The sequence below is a fragment of the Chelonoidis abingdonii genome, chromosome 1 (assembly GCF_003597395.2).
Source record: "Chelonoidis abingdonii isolate Lonesome George chromosome 1, CheloAbing_2.0, whole genome shotgun sequence".
Classification (NCBI taxonomy): Eukaryota; Metazoa; Chordata; order Testudines; family Testudinidae; genus Chelonoidis; species Chelonoidis abingdonii.
In genome coordinates, this window is record NC_133769.1 from 172,129,780 (window position 1) to 172,152,876 (window position 23,097).

At 44.3% G+C, this 23,097-nt stretch overlaps 1 protein-coding gene across 3 annotated transcripts in view; it reads left to right on the forward strand.

Annotated features, from left to right (window-relative positions):
- Positions 1-301: 301 nt before the first annotated feature.
- The window catches only part of NECTIN3 (nectin cell adhesion molecule 3), a 134,234-nt gene continuing 111,438 nt past the window's right edge, over positions 302-23,097 (forward strand). For all 3 annotated transcript variants that reach the window (XM_075072642.1, XM_075072634.1, XM_075072638.1), the window contains exon 1: positions 302-443. In XM_075072642.1, the coding sequence (XP_074928743.1) occupies positions 302-443 (142 nt within the window). The remainder of the gene's footprint in view (positions 444-23,097) is intronic.

Below are 23,097 nucleotides of genomic sequence, written 5' to 3' on the forward strand. Positions count from 1 at the left end.
GACACCATGATACCCCTCAGCTCTCGAGGCTAGTCCTTTGGCTGGGGGGGGGCTGCGCCACCCCCAGTGTGGGCGGGCGCACTGGAGAGTGGGGTATGGGGGGGCGAGAGGGTTTGCCCCGGGGAGAAGGAGGCAGTGGAGCGAGCGGCTCCCCCCCCGGCGGGGTGGTGCGGCCCGTTCCGAGGAGGGCGCTGCGCCTCCCCGCTCAGTAACACACAGACCCGGTGCGGGGAGGAGGTGGCTGGTCGGGGGAGTGGGGCGGGCTGGGATCGTAGCGGCGGCTGGGAGCAGAGTCCGGAGCATGGCGGGGACCGCGGCGGTCGCTCCTCCCACCCGCGGGGAACTTTCCGCTGCCGCCGCGGATGCTGCCGCTTCCCCTCCGCGGTGGCCCCCGGCGCTGCCTGGCCCGGGGCTGCTGGGGCTGGGGCTGCTGCTCTGCTGCGGTGAGTGAAACTTTTCCTCGGGCGGGGCCGGGGCAGTTGCCGGAGTTCGGCGAAAGTTTTTGCAGTGGGGCGACCGAGAGAGCGGAACAGCTGCGGGGTGGGGCTGGCTCCCGGCGGGGGTGTGCGGGACGGGAAGATCCCGGCTGGCGAGAGCCTCCGTGGGCGTTGGGGGGACACCGGGTCTGGGGGCGGGGAAGGGCCCGGCCCGCTGCTCCCGCTCCCGGCGGGGGCATTTCCCGAGGCGCGGGGGGGGGGGGGGGNGGGGGGGGGGGGTGTGCCGCGGCCGGGCGCTGTTGCTGGGCGCGGGTTGTGTTTAGATTCCACTTGTCGCGGTGGCGGCGGGACCGTTACTGCGGGCGGGGCGCAGCCGGGGTGTCTCCGTGGGGCTGGAGCCTGGCGCGGCGCCAGCTGCCGAGTGAGGCTCTGGCCCCCCTCCCCCCAAGTCCAAAACAGAGACTCTGGCCCGGAACAGCTGGTGGCTGGAGCCGAGTTGACTCCGCATAAAGCGGGGCGCGGGGTAACGGCAGCTGCCCAGCTCAGCACGTGGGTCTGTAAATCACAGCCCGGGGGGCTGGGCGCTATTTGCGGGTTTAGGGTCTTCTCTCTCCCCTGGCACTGCGAGTTGATACTGACCAGCTTGTGGAATCGGAACCGGACTCTGCTCGGGGGACCGTTTATGATCCTCTCGCCCCTTGGGTGGCGAAATAGAAGCTGCGGTACAGCGCACACAGCCGGGTGTGCTGGGGGAGTCGAGGGGGTGGGTTTTCTGCACGTGTGCGACGGTGTCTCATAGAGGTGTAGAAATGTTCCTTCTTTCTGATGCTGTCGCTTGAACGCTCCCCTCCATGTTTGCTAGCAGGGGTTGCCGCTTTGGGGGTGTACTTGTTCAGACTCCCTCCCTGCCGGGGAAAGCCCGTTTTGCCCCCTCCGAAGCAGTCACACGCCCCCTTCATGCCTTTGCCTTGAATCTTCTGCTGCTGTTACTGAGAGCGAGGGCTTAAAGCACGGGGACCCACCTGTGGTTTGATATGGCCACGTATGGGAGACTTACACTCCCCCCAACTCTGTTCTTGCGGAGAGTAGCTGTGTCGGCAGTATGGTTGAAATTACTCAGTGTCTTCTTGGAAAAGAAAGGAGATACGGCCTGTTCGCATTACGAGTTATGAGGGAATACAGGAGGAAAGTGGACTTGGTATTGGTCTGTTGTAAGAAATTAACGCAGCAGTAATTATGTCACTTTTCAGCGCAATACCAAGTACCTAACGAGGCCTCTGCTGCTGCTTGTCGCTTGTTGTGCACCCTCCTGGCGGTGGGCTTCATACAGAGACTGCGAGCAGTGCTTTGCGGCAGCGTTTCTGTATTCAGCGAGATGCCCTTGCAGGGAGGGAAGGAGAGCGCGGCTGCTGGAAGTGCGAACTGCTGCATCATTGCCTGAGGGGGCAGATTATCACAAAGTGTGCTTCGCAAGGGTGGGGTAATAACAATTGGAATCGCAGACGCGCTCAGGCTCGAGAGCTCTGGCTGATCGTCCACCGTACTTTACTGCTTTCTGGTTTTTGCAAGATGAGGTTTTCCTGGGCTCAGCCACGCTTATTGTGAACACAGCTTTGTTTTGCTTTAAATTGAGAGAGGATAGTGTAAACAGTTTTGTGTGATTGGCTAACAGGCTTAATTTACCTGTCCAGGAGATGGTCATTTTTTTAGTTTAGTGCAAAAGTTAAATGTGCAACATTTGATTTAACAACTTGAGTTGTGCAGATTTAGGTAACTGAGTTAAGTCCAGGTGAGATATGGTCTTGTTGGCATAGATATGAAATACTGTATGACCTAGAAGTGTGCAGAAATCGCTTCCAGTGTACAGTATCAAATCTTTATGTGGACTGTTTTTCTTTTTCTGACCTTTGGGTTGGAAGTTGTTAGACAACAAAAATTCAGCTGATCTACTGTAATTATTACACTGAATAAATAGTTTTGAAAACTAGATGTCAAAACTACAGTTACAGTTTTTCTGTAAGTTTACAGACTTTTTTTCTTAACTAGAAAATTGCCGGATAATCAGTAGTTAATTAGACACACAGTTACCATGTTTTATACTTGGCTGAAGGGACTCTCAAGACAACCATGTTTTAAGTATTAATTATTAAAATATAAAACTTCATGCTGAGCTATATGCTGGCAACTCATTTTTCTCTAGGTTGAGACAAAAGAGTAAAAATCAGTTGGGTTCTCATGCACTAGCCTTGTACTGTAATGGGGAGGGGATGCAAACACAATAGGGAGGCATGTAAGTTTCTTTCAAATTTGTGTTTAAATAAAACATGACTAGTGTGTAACCTGTATTTATAACAGTGTTCATCCTAGGATGTAAGAGACAAGGTTGGTATGGCAGTATTGTTTGTGGAGCCCAGAGTGGAGTGTCAATAGCAGGTAGTTGGAAAGTCTCGCTCACCACAGAAAGTGTCACAAAAGTTGGTCCAATAAAAGATGCTATTTCAGCCAGGTCATGTCTCTACTGTAAATCTTGCAGAAGTGTTTCCCTGAAACTGATGAGTTGAATCAAACTGGGTTTGGCATTAATCAGCTCTATTTAGAGCTCTGAGGGGCAGCTCTAAATATTGCAAATCTATAATATATGTTAGAATAAAAGGAATACAAGACCTTTGGAGCTCTTGTTTGTTTTCCTGGGTATCTCATGAATACAAAATAAGTTAACTTTTGGGGACACAGTTCAAGAACTAATCTCCATTGCTGCATGTCAAAAGGTTCTGTGGCTTCTAAAGAGGAAACTAATTGCACTTGTGTAAGATGTGGGGATGTTGATAAACGACAGTGCAGAGTAGACAGTAGCAGACTGAATCAGTGGTAAACTGATGGTCAAACTTAATTATCAACCCTAGTAATGCATTTCTTTCGTAATAGTTACCTAATATTCATATTGCAAGTGGTAAAAGGCATGCTTTCCTAGTCTTGCCAAACTGGATGGCTAAAATCTCTTACTGGTTCTGGATGACTTTTGATCAATGTTTAATAAACTACATTGAATTCCATTATTTATTTCATTACACTTAAACAACACAAGGCTTGTCAAAAAGTTGGAATGCCTGCTTTATGTAGTGTGATGTTTTCAGCCCGATTAAAAACTTGAATTGGGTAAGTGTCTTGTATAGATGTACGTAGAAACCTGAAGCACAAAACATTTAATGATTCTTCAACAGCATTTTGCTTTCTCTCAACAAACAGTCCTTAAACTGTCTGTACTAAATCTTGGGCTAAAATTTCTCACTTGCGTGATTTCTTATCTCTTTCTCCACTGCTACCATCATGATGCTTAAATGCTGCTGGGTACCAGTGTGGCCACTTCCTGGACATGACAGAAACTTTTTCATGCTCACCAGAGTAAACCTTTCCCTGTTACTAGCTAGCTTGGTGCCACAAGTACTCCTGTTCTTTTTATGCTCTATGGCCCTCACTTTTCCCAGTGCAGATTAGCAATTTACACCCCTCAATTTGGTACACTTGAGTACCCACTCCTTTGCTTTCAGTGTGCGCTGCAGGTGTCTGAGTTTGCTGACTCAGAGAAAGCAGGACACCTTCATTCATGCTTTCCTCAGCACAGGGAGATTAGACAGGTTTATAGTAAAAACAGACTGAAGTTTATCAGAGAGAAGGATTTGCGTAAAAGCAAGTATTTGGAAACATAAGGCTATATGTAAATGGAAAAACATAATGTGATCTATAGCCTATATTTACTTTTCTGTCTTATAAGGTAACTTAGTATCTCTCACATACAGGTCATTCCTTGAAGCACTTGTCCATTTCCAAAATCTGGGATTCAGTTTTTGTGAGACTCATACTGGAAGAGTTCCTTTTCCTGTAATGGAGCATCACTTGTGCCCCATCATTTTTATAAAGTGATATATCGTTGTCTCTTGCCCAAAGGGGTCCTGATTTCTGAGAACTCTCCTAGGTTTGCTTGTCTTTGAAGTATGCTCAAAGTTTCATCTTTTTTAGACTGTAAACGAAGCTCTCTCCTTTGTTGGAGGTCCATTGTTCCTATGTGAATCAGGTCAGCCCTGTGACTTCCCCTCCTCAGGTGATAAGTTGTTTACTCCCAGTGGATTTGGAACACCATATATCATGCACCAACATCTTAGAAGAACAATGACAATCAACTAGTTTTTTTTCTTTTGGTAGAAACCATATATGACCCTCTTTGCTCTAACATTGAGAAAATGGCCAGACACAGATATACTCTCACTGCCAGAGCTTGTTTGGGCATGTTGGTGTCACAGCCAGAGAACAGGTCTACTCTGGGACCTGCTCTGCACTACAGAATACAGTCGATGTAAGGCAGCTTACATCAACCTAATTATGTGTATCTATACAACAGCCTTGCTCCTGCACTGACATCATAACTTCAGGTCCATGAGAGGAGTAAGGCTTATGTCAGTGTAGTTAGGGGGATGTAGTGTTGTGTAGACGCTGTGGGTTACTTACATCTGCTGTTGACTGTCATTCTTGTCATCCTGCTGGAGCCATGAAATTGACGAGAAAGCCAGGCATGGGTTGTCACCCCAGGGTGGGGAGCTCCAAGTAAAACTGGGCTGCTGTCCAGGTTCCTCACTCCCAGACAGATAGCTAGCTGGGCTCCTGATGGGGAGCTGCATGCAGAGCTGAGAACCTGGAGTCTCAGCCCTCCCCACTGCCTCTCCTAAGTTGATGGAAGTGCACCACTGACAGAAGGTGGGTAGGGAGGACATGAACCACCGCAGTAATTACTACAGTGGCTGTAAGTCGACCTAAAGTAAGTCAACTTAAGTTTGTAGTGTAGATGTGCTGTGGGTCTCACATTGTTACTACCAGTGCATTATTCCACCAGTCCTAACAATAATGGGAAATAATGAAGAAAAATAGCATGGGATCTACATTGCTATAGTGCAAAGTGAAACTTTCTGGTATGTAACCAGAGAGGACCTTAAAAGTTCTGAGCCCTTATGGAAGAGAACATTATGATTTAGGAGTATAGACCTTTTATCATGGTTACTCATGCAGAATACAAAACATCCTGGAAAGGGGGTATATGTGAAGAAAAAGGGGTGGGGGGGGGGGGAGAAAGGAAACCAAAAACTAGCTGCACTTTTGGTTTTTATTTAATGCTTCTTTTCCAGCTATACAGTAGAACTTCTGTTATTGATGCTTATTGATTCATAACTTGCCTGAACTCCCAATGCTGTTGCACTGATTACCATGAACATGAGTAGTGGTGCTGTAGTGAAGTTCTGAAGGCACATCTACACTATAGGTGCACCTGTGCCACTGTAGTGCCCATGTTGTAAAGCAGTTCTACTCATAAGTGTAAACTAATGGCTGCTTCCTTATCTTGTTTCCTTCTTAGATCTGTGGTGTGTAAAAACACAATTGAAGCAGAAAGCTACATAAACAAAAGTGAGGTTAATGGGAACGATATAATAAAGTATGCAGTTTTAAATGCAAGATAGCCTCAAGGAAATACTGTATGTCTGTTTCAAGAATTTTTTTTTAAACAGTAGCTTTAAAATCTTTTTTTACCTTTTACTGAAACTTGACAAGAAATATCTCTGATAGAGGGTTGAGTTTAAATGTATATTCCTTAAAGGAAAGATTGACGTATGAACTTGAGAGTATAGTGAAGCTTTTAAAAAGAAGCATGGTTTAAATAGGTTGGACTGTAGAAATTGAAGTGCAAGTGTGTAGGGAAGAGCAAGGAGGAAGAGGCTACAATGTGTGTATAAACTTCTGTTGTGTGTTATCCATCAAAATTATGAGCAGACTGGTCATACAGAGTTTGATATTGTTTGATTTCCATTGAAAAGCTAGTAAAACTGAAGCCAGTAGATAAGGTAAACTCTCTAGTGTTAGATTAAACCAATTTTCTGAGTTTGGGTATTTCAGAACATCCTGGCTCTTTCTATTATTGCTAAAATAGTTTGACAGGTAGTCTAAGAAGGCGAATGTGACTGTGTACCTACTTGTTACAGATAACAGGAAAAGCAGATGGAGTTGTGTAGAGGGCCTAAAAGGAAGAAGAGAAACTTGAGAGATAACTTCCAATCTTGAATAAGATAATGGTTACTGCTGAGATGTATTGACATAGGAACATGTTAATTTCAGAACTGGATCACATTCAAGGCTCATCTAGTCCAGTTTCCTGTCTCTGATAGTCACCACTGTCACAGTTCAGGGCAACTGCACCTGTATTTCCCTTTAATGGCTTGTACTGACATCCACTCTCAGGCTTCCAGTTCTGCAGCTGTGGCCCCTCTTGGATGGAGAGATGTCCCTCTTGCTCCTAACTAGGACATTTTCAGGCAACATCATTCCTTGCCTTCACTGTGTATTTCCCAGCACAGACTGGTTGTCAAAGGCCACCTGCTTGCTTTCTCTTCAGAGAAGTGTAATTGCACCAGTTGTATGGTATCACACAGTGTTTCCTATGCAAGCCTACTTTAGTCTTAAAATAAAAAACATAACGGAGAAAATATGTTAAAAAAATTAACCTACGTGCATGCTGATAAGCTTACCAGATTTAAACACAACCCTAACATGCATTTGGCAAGACAAGACTTTCAAATACCAACCCAAGGAGGATTCTGCTTGAGCTCAGAACAAGCACCCAGTCCTTCCAACCCTGTCCTAAGGATTGGGGCCTTCACGTACCAAGGGTCATGCTGGTCCCTAGAAAATCCAGCTTGAACTAGTATATGCATGTCTTTCCAGAACAGTGGCTTCAAAGTGTTAATAACGGAGGAGGAACATTAGTATCCCCCCTCCCTACTAAAGAAGGTATGTACGCAACATCAACACATAGACAATTGCATTTTTAATACAGTTTACCCCAAAAGTATTAATCCTAATTCAATAAAACATTATTGAATGGAATTGAGAGGCTTAATTAATAAAATTTGTTCAGGATATTGTCAGTCTGTCCAGTTGCCACCAGGTAAGTTAGAGCATGAGGTAAAAATGCTGCTGTATGCAGATGTGAGTTAAGGTGCCCTAAACTTGGTAAGAAATAAACAAGATGGTGTCAGAAACTTGACTCACTGTGAACTGGCAGAAATCCAAAGAAAAGAAAATGCCCAAGTTGAATCCTCCACAAGAAACTACATTCAGAACATAAGTACTGCCACACTGGGTCAGACCAATGGTCCATCTAGCCCAGTATCTTGTCTCCAATAGTGGCTGAGTACCAGAGCCCAGGGGAGTGCAAGGAACCGGGTAGTTGGTGTGATCATCTGATTTTGCCTTCTGGCTTTTGATAGAAGTTTAGGGTCACTCTGAGTGTGGAATTGCATCTCTGACTATCTTGGCTAATAGCCGTTGATGAATCTATCCTCGTTGAATTTCTCTAATTCTCTCTTGAACCCAGTTATACTTCTCACCTCCAACATTCTGTGGTATTGAGTTCCGCAGGTAAGTTATATGTCGTATTAAATCTGCGGCCCATTAATGTCATCAAATAACCCCTGGTTTTGTATTTTGGGAAAGGGTAAATGACTCTTTTCTATTCTCTTTTTCTACACCATTGATGATTTTATAGAACTTTATCATATCCCTCCTCCCTCTAGGGCTCTTCATCTAGAAGAAAGGCCACCAAATCTTTTTAGACTTTCCTTTTCTGGAAGCTGTTCCATCATCTTGAAAATCGTTGGTGCCCTTCTCTGAACCTTTTTCCAGTTCCACTATATCCTTTTTGACATGGACAACCAGAACTGGACACAGTATTCAAGGTATTAGTGTACCAGGATTTTGTATTGTGGCAGGATATTTTCTGTCCCTTTCTTAATAGTTCTGTTAGCCTTTTTGATTGCTGCTGCTCACTGAGCTGAAGTTTTCAGAGGACTATCTGTGATGACTCCAAGACCTTTCAGAGATAATTCAGAACCCGTCACTATTTTTTCCACTGTGTTACTGTGTACTTACCAGTGTTGAATTTCATCTGCCATTTTGTTTCGTCACAGTTTAGTTAGATCCCCTGTAACTCTTTGCAGTCAGCTTTAGACTTCGCTGTCTTTGAGTAATTCTGTATCATCTGCAAACTTTGCCACCTCCTTGTTCACTCCATTTTTCAGATGGTTCATGTTGGCTAGCACAGATTGCAGTATTTACCTCTTCTATTGTGAAAACTGACCATTTATTCCTACCATTTGTTTTCTTTTAACCAGTTACTGATCCATGAGAGGACCTTCCCTGTTATCACGACTACTTAGTTACTTAAGAGCCTTTGGTGAGGGACCTTGTCAGAGTCTTTCTGAAATTCCAAGTATGCTGTATCAATTGGATCACTCTTCTCCTTATTGACCCCCTTAAAGAAATCTAATAGATTGGTGAGGTCTTTCCCTTTTCAAAAGTTGCATTGACTCTTCCCTAATGGCCTGAGAGGCCTTAATGGCTTCACCAGATAAGCAAATGGAACAGAAAAAATTACAGGTCATCTCACTGACTCAAATGGTGGTGAGTTAAGTAAAAATATTGATAAGTGTCTTGGAGATAGATAAGAACCATTGCATTATTGACTAGAAATTGAAAAGAAGAATGCAATACCTGCATGGGTGTTCTTTTACTCAAGTGAACAGCCTAGAGAAAGCATAGATGTTCTTAAACATATGAATAAAACACCATTGTCACAGAATTGGTGAACAAGTGAGTTCAATAGGCGGTCTTTAAAATAAAAAAAGAATAAAAGGAAAATACTTGATGTTGCAATAGTGATGCAGCTGGTATAGCAAACTGAGCTTGTGGAAGTGTAAGTCACCTTCAAGAAAGTAATGGAGCCATAGTGCAACTATTTGTGAAAGAACTTAGGTGGAAAAACAAACAATGGAACACTTCTTCCCTTGATACATGGCAGGTATGGTAAAGAGTACAAAACAGATGAGGTCTACACAGCCAGTGGAAGTTTGTGCAAAAAAATGTTCAAGGTGTGTGTATGTTTGTGTGTGGTGGGGGACTCTCTTTGGAAACAAAGGAATTCCGGGAGATGGGTATGATTTGCTTTCCTTGGGTTCTTCATGTTCCTTCCATGTCAGATGGATTTTATGGTAGGGTATTGATTTCTCAACCCCTTTTCAATAGCAGGTGGATCTTCAGCCCCAGAGTCAGTCTCATCTAACTTTGTTATATATAGTGTTAAATTAAATCTATATTAATTAAATATAGTGTTAAATTAATAATAGGTTAAGCTTTAGAAGTGACTGATTGCTCAAGGGGAACTGAAGGAGATGAGCCCTAGCCCTAAATTGGAGTACTCTAGAGTTGCAGTCAAAGGGCTGGGACAATTGCATGGCCAAATATTTGTGTTAGATCCTGTTCATTCATGGGATCAGTGTGGCTAACCTGATGAGCCTCAATAAAAACTAGATTGGCATTTGATGGTAATAGGAGAATGAGTACAGACCCTCTTGCAAGAAGGAGCTGTACTGCAGCCCTCAGCACAGAGTTAAGGCCAAATTCTGCTGCTTACCAAAGTGAAGAATTGATGGAGAAGAGTCATATAGCAGAGCACTTGATTTTTGCTGACAGTAGTATGTCCTATGGTGACTGTGAAGGTAGGCTGGGGGGAAGGTGATGTACCTTGTAGTCTACAAGAGGCTGAAGCAGTCAGGTGGGAAAGTATATTTTTGTCGTTGAAGATAACTCCAAAAAATGAAATAATGCAACAAGATGACTACCCTAAATGTAATTAGCACAGTCTGGCACACTTCAATTTAATGTGATGGTGTCAAGCTGAAAAAAGTCGTGCCATTGGGTAGCTATTCCTCTAGCTTTCTTAGAGATGGCATGAGAACAACTCTACAAATACTACACGAGAAAGGAAAAAGTACCCTACTAATCTTGGAGGGAGTGGAAACTTCTCTGGGATAAACTTCAGAAATTAAAATTAAAACAAATTAAGAAGGCAGCTGAGACTGCTGGACTAAAAATGGAGGAAAAAGTATGCTAGAATGAAAACTCTGGCAATTGAAATTTACAATGGATGGTTTAAAAAACAAAATTCACTACCTGTGAGTGTATTAAAACTTATACAGCTGCTAAATATAATAGAAATTAGAATAAAGTCATAATCTATTTTGAAACTCTGCAAAGTACTTTAAATGGATTAAGGAAGTGGGATACTTTTCTAGCACACATTTTTTGAGAATTTTAAAGTATCTACTGATTATACAGCAGACATCTTTGTGATCATCACATGTTGACAGCATCTGTACTCTCAGTGAAAAGTTAATCTATTTCCACAGAGTTGATTGGAAGCCCAAAAAACACCAGAACCATGCATACCCAAGTATGGAGAAGGCAGACCTACCAGGTGACAGCATATTTGCAGTATCTTAGTTGTGAGATGATGCAGGCCATTTGGATAATGAAATAATGAACAAAGCTAGGTTCTGTTCAAAAAATGAAATGGCTCTTGTGTTTTGAGATATAAATCTATTGTGGCACACAAAGGAAATGCCTTGATGGCTGATATTATATAGAGACACTCAAACCCTGATTATCTAAAGGCTTCACATGATATGGAAGAACTGGGTTATCTGGCTACACCACATGACAATACTGAGTAAAAATACCTACTGCAGTTGATGATAAAGGACCACTTGTAACCAATTTTTAAGCCATGGTTGGGGAGGTTGTTTTGAAAATTGAACTGTGGCTTTTTTGCAATAACAAGAGTTGCTCAAAACTTATTAGAAGCACAGGGCAACCCTTAATTGGTCACAAATGAGCCAGTTCATCTGATTGTGGGTCAGCAGCACAGATGCCAATCCTCTCAAATTTTCTATAATCCTTCCAAATTTTACACATAATTACAGAATTATTAATTCAGGATTAAATCTATTAATTTTGCAAGTGCGCACATTTGTTGTCACTCATTGCTATATGGGTTGGATGAACACGGTAGTTAATGCTTTGGCCATGGAGAGCATTCTTCTCTACCTCCCCTGTGTCACATGCAGAATATGCTGATAGGAGGCAAACCACAATGATTTTGAATAGATTGGGGGCACTGTTGGATTCACCATCCAAAACCACAGGCTGCATGTTGTACTCTAACTGTCCCACGTGGGCCCTGCTGGACTGTGTTTGTGTGCGCTAGGTTCTTGGAGTGCTCCTGCGGGGTCTGCAAGGGGCAGTTAGAGTGCAACAAGTGGCCTGTGGCTTCAGCAGTGCTTGTCTCCTAGCATGAGATCCTCACTGCAGTCAGGAGAGGAGAAGTAGTTGGAGGGGAGGGTGGAGGATATTCTGGGAATGGCTAACATAATTAAGGGCCCAATACAGCATATGTGGGCAGCTTTCCTAGGGCTAGTCCTCTGCCTTCCTCTTTTGGGGTGGGGGTGAGGGTTACAACGAGGGGGGTCCGAGTTGGCCCAGGCTCATCAGCTGTAGGCAAGAAAGGGAGGTTGTGTTTTCTTGGTGGGAAGAGAGAGGCGTTTCAGCTTCTTTGGAAGGAGGGCAAGATGGGGACATGACATTTTGGAACTTGCTGTGAATCCAAACAACCTCCCTGATTGGTTTAATCAACATCCCTAAAAGTCTCAGCACAAGGTTGGCAGCTCTTCAGGAAGTAAGACTTGAGCCAGATTTAGAGGTAAGGTGATGTTTTTAGTGATCTTATTTAAAGGATATGTGGCTGAGAGTTCTCAAATAGGACTCAGGCTTTTTTTTTTTTTTAACTATTGAAGTCTAATCTAAAACTCACTAGAGTTGAAACTGTGACCCCTGGTCCTGAAAAGCTGAGAGCTGATTCTCGATAACAGATGGATGTAATAAGGGATGTGTCTGCAACAAAAAATACATAGTTTAGGCTGTGGTGCTTGGTGCTACAGAAACAGTGTCTTCAGCTGGTTAAAAAACTGGATTTCCACATCCTGAGCAAAGGGAGCCAACAGACTTAGAATTCCTCAAATGGGTTAACAGTCGTCATCAGTTATGGGACTTAATCACCCAAATAAAGAAACTGGGGCCATCTTGAATGCCAGAAGATAACTAATCTTAAAACCAAAGTATGAAGCCAATGATTTTCCTAGAACTATAGCATTGCTGGAAGACCTTTTAGCTTGGTATGGAAGAAGGTGAGTTGTCCTAAATCAATAGCAGAAAGTGAGGCAGAAGTTTAATCTGCCAGGCAGTAACTCTACACTGAATGTGATAGAATGGCATCAGGGATTATACGGTGGCATTACTCAAAGATGCTTGTTAATGTTACTTCCTGTGACTCCAAATACGTCATGATACTAGGAACAAGGACAAAAACCTGTTAGTGGGCACCAAGTATACAATGCTTGTTCTTCACTCTCTCTAGTTCTGGAACCTTGCAAAGAATTCTGTGAAAATCAGAGTTCATTCCCTTCTTCAGTTGCATTCTTCTTCGAGAGATGTCCCTGTGGGTGCTCCACTTTAGGTGTCGGTGCGCCCCTGTGCCTTTGATCGGAGATTTTTATAGCAGTACTCCTACCGGCCACGCATGCTTAGAACCTGTCACTCATTCTGAGTGTATTACTAGAGAGCATGCGCGGCCAGTACCCTCAGTTCCTTCTCTACCGCCCCCAGCTTGAGACGGAGCTCAGCAGACTCCTTAGTATTTTCTTTCTTATCTTGAAACTCTGTAGTTAGCTAGTTTTCTCTGTTACTTACCTTAGTTAGTGTTAACTACCTTTTCCTACTAGTTAAAAAAAAAAAAAATTCTCTCGTTCTGTCAGCGTTTCAAATATGCCTGGCTCCACAGGCTTTAAGCGCTGCTCTTCTTGTAAAGACGCTATCCCTCTTTCGGATGGGCACTCCAAGTGTATAAAATGCTTGGGGAGACCCATATTTCTCAAAAATGCCCTCAGCGGCGTCGCCCAAATTCTTCCGGGATACCCCACTTCCTCAAAATAATAAACAATATTTGAACCTTTGGTCGAGGGTCTCAAAAACGTCACCCCTAGTCCGGCGGTGCATGTACTGCTCACAACTGTCTTTGACATCATCTACAGCCATTTTTACACCCAATGCAGAATATTACCACCGACAAGTGGGTTCTAGAGGTCATCACACCCGGGGTATTCCATCCCTTCCTCTCCTTGCCTCCCACCCACCCACCTCCCAGTCCTCTTCAGGGACACCTTTCACGAGCCACACCTCCAGCAAGAAGTACAACATCATCTTCACCTAGTGCTATCGAACTCGTGCCCAAATGCCACAAGGGGAAAGGATTCTGTTCCCCTTATTTCCTAACACAGAAGAAAAACTGGAGGATGGCGACCGATCCTCGACTCAGCAGACTCAACAATTCGTCAAGAAAAACAAAGTTCAGAATGGTTACTCCACCACCATAATTCAGCCCTGCAGCAGGGTGATTGGTTTTCAGCCCTCAACCTACAAGACGCCTATCCACCGTTTTCTCCGTTTTTACCTTGGCTCGACGCATCACCAATACAGAGTTCTACCATTTGGCCTTTCCACTGCCCCTCGAGTTTTTTTTCCAAACTTCTACGGTAGTCACGGCCTACCTCCGGAAACAAGGGGTTATAATATTTCCTTACCTGGACGATTGCCTTCTCAAGGCCTCCACACACGCCCGAGGCCCTCCGCTTCATAAAAATCACATCGAGTGCTTTCAATCCCTGGGCCTGCAAATAAATGAGGACAAATCCACATTAAGTCCTACCCAACGCCTGGACTTTATAGAAGCAAGCCTCGACTCCAGAACCGGACAGGCATCCCTTCCACCCGACCGTGTCAATACTATACAACTGCTGGCTGCAAGGCTTCACAGCAACCCTCGGGTCACCGCCCGAGACTGCCTCCAACTACTGCAGCACATAGCCTCGTGCACTTTCGTGGGTCCAGAATGCATGTCTCCACATGAGGTGCTTCCAAGCTTGGCTGGCCACGGTTTACAAACCAAACGTACACTCAATAAACAAATCATTGACCATACCTTACTGGTCAAGGACTCTGTCATACGGTGGATAGTCCCTGACACCTCTGTTCTGGAGTCCCCTTCCTCCAGACTCCACAAACTGTGGTGATGACAACCGATGCATCCCTCACCGGCTGGGGGGCCCATATCTCTCACCACACAGTACACGGGCTATGGTCTCACTCCGAGACCTCCCTACACATAAACATTCTAGAACTTCGCGCTATCCGGAATGCTTGCTGTTGCTTCCTCCCACTAATCAAGAATCAGCATGTGCGCAGATATAACAGACAACATTGCCTGCATGTTCTACGTCAACAGACAAGGCGGGGCTCATTCCCACTCTCTTTGTTCAGAGACCATGAAACTCTGGAATTGGTGCCTTGCAAACCACATCCAGATATCAGCTGTTTACATCCCAGGCGTGATGAACACCACTGCCGACGAGCTAAGCAGATGCTTTTGGAGATGGGAAAGGTCAAACCCACTCCCACACGCGCCCCAGCCAATCAGAACTGGTGGGGCAGCGTTGCTTTACCCTCCCTGGAGCGGAGGCAAGAAGCAGAACAGTCTCACAGGAGAGACTTTAACAAGGTAGGGGGTCTCCCGGAGATCCCTACCCTCTGTGCTGACAACACCAAAGGCAGGTGCCTCAGCTTTTTCTGATGCCTCAGCCACAGCTCTCACAGAGCACTGAGGCAGGGACCCGACCTCCCATGTCAGGAAGGTCCTTGTCGCTCCTGTCCCTTGGCACCGCAAATGGGTCGCAGTGCCAGCAGTGCACTCCCCCGGCACCGCAAATGGCCATTGGTGCCAGCAGCATGCTCCTCCTCAGCACTGCAAACGGCTGCAGTGCGGCAGCGCACTCCTCCTGGCACACCAAAACGGCCGCGGTGCCGGCAGTGTGCCTGCTCCCCGGCACCGCAAATGGCCGCGGTGCCGCAGCGCACCTCTTCTCAATCCTCTACCCAGACATTGAGCCACCGCTCATCCCGTCACCAAAGGTTTCCTGAAGGGGTGCAAACCCTATATCCAGATATTAAGTCACCTACCCTCCATGGGATCTTCACCTAGTATTGTCCTGTTTAACTCACCAACCCTTTGAGCCCTTAGCCACCTGCTCCCTTTTGCACCTCTCAATGAAAACAGCCCTTTTTGGTGGCCATTACCTCCGCCAGACGGGCAGGTGAGATAGCAGCTCTTGCGGCGGATCCACCATGTGCCTCTTCTTCAAGGACAGAGTTGTTCGGCGTTTAACCCCAAAAATTTCTTCCAAAGTTCATGCTCTTTTTCACCTCAATGAACCAATACAGTTACCAACTTTCTTCCGAAACCACACGCAAACTCCTTGAGGCCACGATGCACACACCTGATGTGTGTAGGGCCTTGTCCTTTTATCTGGACAGAACATGACCTTCCGAGGCTGCCTGACTCTTTGTCCCTACTGCGGACCATTCCAAGGGCATGGCTATTCTGCTCAGAGGCCTTCGAGATGCATCTCTGAGTGCACACGTCTCTGTTATCAGATAGGGAACGTTACACCTCCGGCATTGATCAGGACACATTCCACTGGATCTATATCTACCTCTGTAGCCTTCCTACGCAGAGTACCCTTGTCAGACATCTGTAGGGCGGCCACCTGTCCTCCCACCATACATTTCATTACTCACTATGCCCTTACTCAAGCCCCTCTCTGACACTCGATTAGGCAGGGCAGTATTGTTTACGGCATTCCTGCCAGATCCGAAGTCCTACCTCCTTGAGATACACTGCTTTTTGAAGTCACCTAAAGTGGAGCACCCACAGGACATCTCTCTCGAAGAAGAGGAGGTTACTCACCTTGTGCAGTAACTGACGTTCTTCGAGATGAGTGGTCCCTGTGGGTGCTCCACTACCCACCCTCCTCCCCTCTACTTCGGAGTTGGGGTAGCCTCCGTTGTAGAGAAGGAACTGAGGGTACCGGCTGCGCATGCTCTCTAGTGACATACTTACTTAGAGTGAGTGACAGGTTCTAAGCATGCGTGGCCGGTAGGAGTACTGCTGTAAAAATCTCCGATCAAAGGCACAGGGGCGCACCGACACCTAAAGTGGAGCACCCACAGGGACACCCATCTCGAAGAACGTCAGTTACTGCACAAGGTGAGTAACCTCCTCTTTCTGCTTAAAACATAAATTGAATTTGAAAAAAGGGTATGCTTTAGGTGAGCGGTTTTGCAGTAGCTGTTACTAAGGAAAGAAGGGACTCTTTGCTCTGTAGGTTGATTCTGGAGGCTCTATAGAAATTCTAGTATTTGAGTCTTGAGCTTTGTGGGTGGGGGGATAATTTGGTTCAGCTGCCTCTGAGATGCTTTCCCAAAGAGCCTTCTTTTCTCCCCCACTCTGACAGTAGTCACATCCCAGCTAGCAAGTGCAAGATGTGTTAGTAGAAGGGTAGTAAAAAGTACTTAAGCTACAGTAGTAGCCACGTTCGCCTCCTAAGATGGATAGCCTTAGGGAAGTGGGAATGTACGCTTTGGCATTTGCACCCCTCCCATCTGAGGATGATATTGAAGGGGCTAGCAATGTGTCAATGAAATTGTCCTGGGGGCTCACTGGGTGGCAATAAGCGGAACTCTCAGTCTAAGTGAGCTCTCGCATGCTTTAAAGCATAAAAATGTCTTAGGTCCAGGATTCCTTTTCTGGTAGTTCTCAGCTGATGTTGCTTTATTGAGGAGATAGAAGAAATAATGGTTTATAATATCTAGTTAAGCAGTGTTTCCCTTTAGATCAGCAGGCTGTGTTCTTCCCCAATCAAGGGAGTATGGTGCTTAACCCTCTGAGACATGGCTACTTCAAAGAGATGTAAAGCCCTAATATTTCCTTTCTGATGACAGCTGAGTAAGTTCTGGGAAGTAAAATATGGCTCTGGTAGTAGCTTTACAGAATTACCCTAGAATTTAACAGAACAAATCCAAATGAACAAAATACCAGAGTAAATAAGATATGGATACATAAGACATGGGGCTGGGTTCTGTAACAATGAATAAAAATGCAGAACCAGACCTCGAATTGTATTTGATCAACTGCAGGAGTGAAGAAATTTGGCCTTCAGAAAAACAAAAACAAAACCTATAGAAAGGGAAAATAAGTGAAAACGTGAAACAAAAATGAGATCTAAGAGAAACAAAATCTGATACTGTTTCATGGAAAATCACAGGACGTTGTTGAGTTCTGATGTGCTGGGATAAGAGGAGGGTAAGTATGTCCACTGGGTACAAAATAGATGTGTTCCTTCAAGTGTCAGCCTCATGGCCACTTAAAAAATGACAGTGAATTTGAAGACTGTGTCCCATCTATAGTGTTGTTGCTGCTAGTCTAGAGTCTGGCTCTGTACAAATGTCTTTTTAGAAAGATAAGAGAGAGCCTGAAGTAGCCAGTCATGGAATAAACTGACCGTGAAGGGTAAGCTGCTTTGTAACTTCCATTAGAGGCCAGCACATGCACGGGGGAACAAAAGTATGCTCAGTTACAGCATTTATTAAATCTCAGTTGATTTGAGGTTAATCTTGCTATTGAAACTCCAGTCATTCTAGTTAGCATATAAATAATAATGGCTGTTTTTTTGCTCTGAAACCACTTGCTTTAGTGCCTTGGGGCAATGAGTTGCACAAGTGATTGTGTGAAAGTTTTTGTACCAGATTTAAATGTACTGCCAATAAACACAGTGAAAGTCCATCCTCAAAATACAAGTGTAATAGAATTGTGTGCCTGGCATACCCTGTACACTGTTAAATATTTCATATGTTTATCATCCCCCTACCACCTCAAAGATAAAATGTTCCCATATTAACAAACCCAGTTAATATGGAAGCATTTTCACGCCTTTAATCTTCATAACAATTTCTGAATCACTTGATTTCTGCCACCTCCTGCCTTGAAAGATAACCAGGAATTAGTTATGTGCATATGATCATATGTTTGATATTCTTTTGCATCCTAACACTTGAGCTTTTTAGACTGAGGCTGCACATTAACAGGTCTTGATTGAGCTTATGACAATGGTTCTTGACTGAAATGAATTTAACTTTTTTGGTATAGAACAGGGTAAGGCACGTTGAAAGCTAGAATGTGCTTTTTCATTTGTCAGCAAAGAGGTTCCTCTGCTGTTGCCTGTTCTGCTTTAGTTAGGTCAGTCTATGATTTCATTCTTTGGTCACCTCAGTATCAGTGCTTCTTGCAGACCGTTAATATACCAAACACTGACTCTGATTAAGAACCTTGCAATGTCCTCCTAATAGCTTTTTGCTATAATAAAAATTTACTGATTTCTGATCATTGACAGTAATTTGTCCCCCCGTAAGTACTGTACTTTGACCATCTTTCAAGGGGCTTTTTCAGATGCTTGAGTCATAATTTGGTCTTTTTTTATCTGCTACTTGAGATGGTAAAAGTTAGGACTAAAAGAAAGTAAAGATTAAACTGGGAATGAAGAAAAAGGATGAGGTAGTAATAAAACTCAATTTATGTAGTGTTTATCACTAATTCACTGTAGGTAAAATGTTAATGCAGAGGCAGAGCACACAGGAGGAAAACCAAGGAAAATATACACTCAGACAATGCTTTTTATATTTGAACACATGTTTAGAAAACATTAGCAAAAGTAAGATCACAAATACAAGCATCTTTGTGAGCGGAAGCTGGCAGAGCCCTCTTAAAAAAAACTGTTTAAGAAATAAAATGTAGTGACAAGAAGAATGAATACCCTAGGTGGTGAGAGGGTGGGAGTCAAGAATAGGAGAAGAGGAGAGAATGGATCTTCATATTAAAAATAAATAAAATCCATCACTTCAACAGGTCAGAATGACAGTCTTTGGTTTTTTAAATGCCAAAAACATGAACGAACAAACTAAAGTCTTGTCTGACTTGATTTGTCTGGACAGCTAGATAAAGTGAAGTGTTGTGAAGGCTAAGGCTATAACAGGGTTAAAAAAAGAACTATTAGCCAGGATGGGAAGGGATGGTATTCCTAGCCTCTGTTTGCCAGAAGCTGGGAATGAGCAAAAGAGAATGGATCACTTCATGATTACCTGTTTATTCCCTTTGGGGTACCTGGCATTAGCCACTGTTGGGGGGGGGGGAGATACTGGGCTAGGTGGACCTTTGGGCTGACCCAGTATGGCCATTCTTATGTTCTTAAAGTGTTTGGAGGCTAAGTCCTCTCATAAAGAGGTACCCATTGGGCACCCAACAATTAGTTAACATCTACCTTAAATACCCAACTCAAAGACTTCCTTACAGCCTGACAAAATAACAAACCAGTTGGTCACTGAGTTATGTCCTGTGATGTCATAATTACATTTTGTTAACTGGAGACGTGGTATTAAATACATATTTCATTAAAAAAAAAAAACACCTTTTTTGTGGGATGAGTGTAGAGAAAAGTAGAGCTCATTTGTCCCATTTCCCTCCTACAGCAAGGAAGCCTAATGACAATCACTCCCCTTTCCCCCACACAACACAAGTCACTTCTAAGGAATGTCTCAAGGTATATGCCTTTGGACCAAAAACAAATGCAGACAGAATTATGTATGTATTGAGCAGGAAGAGAGGCCTGGGAGGTGCTCTAGTCTAGTTCCTATTCAGAGGAGTTTAGCAAGACGGAAAAGGGGGTAAAATAGTTACTTGGATAACAAGACTATCCTGTGTTGTCATGCCTCACTGTTTCAGCCAATCTGTAAGTACTAATGATTGGGATAAGATGTAATATGTGGGGATGGATTTTTGTGTATCTGATTTCTGTGTGGCTGTTAAATTTGTGTCTAAAATACTTAGCGCTGGCCACTGTCAGAAATGGAGATATTAAGAAAGATGAATCTCAGGTCTGATCCAGTTTGGTAGTGGACTTGTTTTTCTATGTAATCAGTCACATTTGTACAAAGAGTGCAGGTATTTGCACTCTTAAGTTAAGAACCTGTAGCTGAATGCTTTATGTAACTATTTGACTTTTTAAAAAAACAAAGGGTTCCCGTTCAGCGGTTCTTCCACTAGCCTGCTGAGTGACCATGGGAAAGTCACTTCATCTCTCTGCCTCCTTTTCCTCATCTCTGAAATGGGGATATTGCTGACCTCTCTTATAAATGTTTTGAGACTTACTGATATGTGCTATGCAAGATCTAGGTATTTTTGTCTTTTTGGTATTGTAGGTTAAGGTGGGGGAAAAAACAATTAAAATCTTAGTCTGTACTGAGTAACCCTCTTCTTGACATAACTATTACAAAGTAGCCTCTTGTTTAGTTTGCTAGGGCCCTTCATTTATCTTTGTCAGAAAACTAGTTGCCTTGGTATGTCAGACATTTCTTACATGAAATGGTGGTATACAAAACATTAAAAATGTTAAGGTTGTTGCAAAGTGAGGTGCTTACAAGTTCAATAACATGAATTAAGGCTGTCTTTTGACCGTAACTTGGGCCACTTGAGTACTTGAATTATGATAGTGTTCAATTATATGATCACATTTTTCCACAGGATCCCTGCCTTCAGTTGCAGAATGAGCAATTGTTGAATATTCATTTTGTTTAGTGTGTGACCCCTACCTTCTTTACTGCATATCATTCAAACCCTGCTTTGTACAGAATATCTTCTCGTGAGCTCTTCTGTGGGCTCATCATTGAATCTGAGTGCTTGACAAGCATCAATTAAACTGTCTTTTACAATGTGCTCATAAGGTGAGGTGATATTACCGCTTGTTGCAAAACTGAGGCACAGATCAAAGCAAAAATTGTCACAGGTTTCCACTTGCTATGGGTGCCTAATTTGTGATGTGTAAGGCCTGTTTTTGTTTCAGATTAAATTTTATAGCACATTGTGTGTTCAGATAAAAGCTCCCATTGACTTAAGTTGTTGTGGTTGCTGAGCCCTTCTGCAAATCAGTATGTAGGGTCTCAAGTCAGACACCTAGAAATGAGATGTTCACTACTTGTGAACACATGTGAAAAGTCAATATAAGTGACTTGTCTAGCATCACTTAGGAACTCTGTGGTGCAGGAAGAGAATTCTCCAGGGCTGTGTAAAAACTGCCCTAACTATGAGACTGACTATTATGTTCCTACAGTTCCCTACCTTAATCACAGCACTTCCAACTTTGGTTTAAAAAAAAAAAAGGCAAGGATCCTTCAGACAATACTCTGTTTTCCTCTGTGAGTGATTATCCTTATGCATATTCCACATCTAGGTATTCATGCTCGCCATGTGCCTGAGTCAGGAAATTCTTCAAAGCAGCATCCATTGGCCTGTGCACATGTGGTAGCTCTTCTTAGTCTGGAGCATAAGGCCTTGGCTACACTGGCGCTTTACAGCGCTGCAACTGTCTCGCTTGGGGTGTGAAAAAAACACCCGCCTGAGCGCTGCAAGATACAGCGCTGTAAAGCCTCAGTGTAAACAGTGCCGCAGCATTGGGAACGTGGCTCCCAGAGCTGCAAGCTAAACCCCATGAGGATATGGAGTACATGCAGCGCTGGGAGAGCTCTCTCCCAGTGCTGGCGCTGCAACCACACTCGCACTTCAAAGCGCTGCCACGGCAGCACTTTGAAGTTTCAAGTATAGCCATGCCCTAGGGATATAAGAGGCAGTGTGGGTTGATGCAGCTCCAATTCTTCCTTACCACCACATGGCCTGAGCATAGGTGCCAACTCCATGGGTGCTCCAGCCCTGGACCACTTACAGGGAAACAAATAGTGGCTGCTCCCTGAGCAAATCAATTCTTATGCATGCGGGACTCACCTCAGTCTTTGGCAGGTGGCAGGATTAGCTGTTTCCAGCCAATCAGCTGTAGCATGCAGCTGTCTATCAGCTGTTTGGCAGGGAACCAGTAGATGAGCTCTTCTGCAGCATATGGCTGTAATTCTTTGCCTGGCTCCCACTACAGGTAAAAGTGGTCCCTTTCCAGGGCAGAGGGAGCAGGATGCCATTTAGGGAGGGCAGAAGGGGCTTCTGCTGCTGCCTGAGTCCTACCACAGTGGAGTGCAAACAGAAAAATGAACTATAATAAATAGGTATCTCTCCAATTATTATCTCCTAGAACTGGAAGGAACCTTGAAAAGTCATCAAGTCTAGCCCCCTGTCTTCACTAGCAGGACCAAGTACTGACTTTTGCCCCAGATCCCTAAGTGGCCCCCTCAAGGATTGAACTCACAACCCTGGGTTTAGCAGGCCAGTGCTCAAGCCACTGAGCTATCACTTCCCCTGCTGCTCCCTACTGTCACCGGAGAAACCCGAAGCCCTTCACTGTGAGTGAGCAAGAAGTTTCTTTGGCTGATAAGGCTGTTCTGGAGGAGCTGGATCAGCAGCTCCTTCCTCTCCCTCGGCTGTGGGAAATGTAAATTTCCCCCTTGTGTGGGCGCTGTGCTTAGGCTACATCTGAAGTTGACTCCAAGGTGGCTTCCACATTTCACATAAATCAAGTTATTCAGCTTCCAACCTTTCATCCCAGACCTCATCAGGATAATGGGGAAGCCATCCTCAATACACTCGGCATGAGGAGAGCCTTGGCCTTTTATTTGGACAAGATAAGAGCCTTCAGAAAATCTCAGGCCTGGTCTGCACTGGTTGGGGGGTCGATGTAAGATTCATCCACTTCAGCTACGCTATTCCCGTAGCTGAAGTTGCGTATCTTATTTCAACTTACCTCCTGTCCTCACAGCGCGGAATGGACGGCCGCAGCTCCTCTGTCAACTC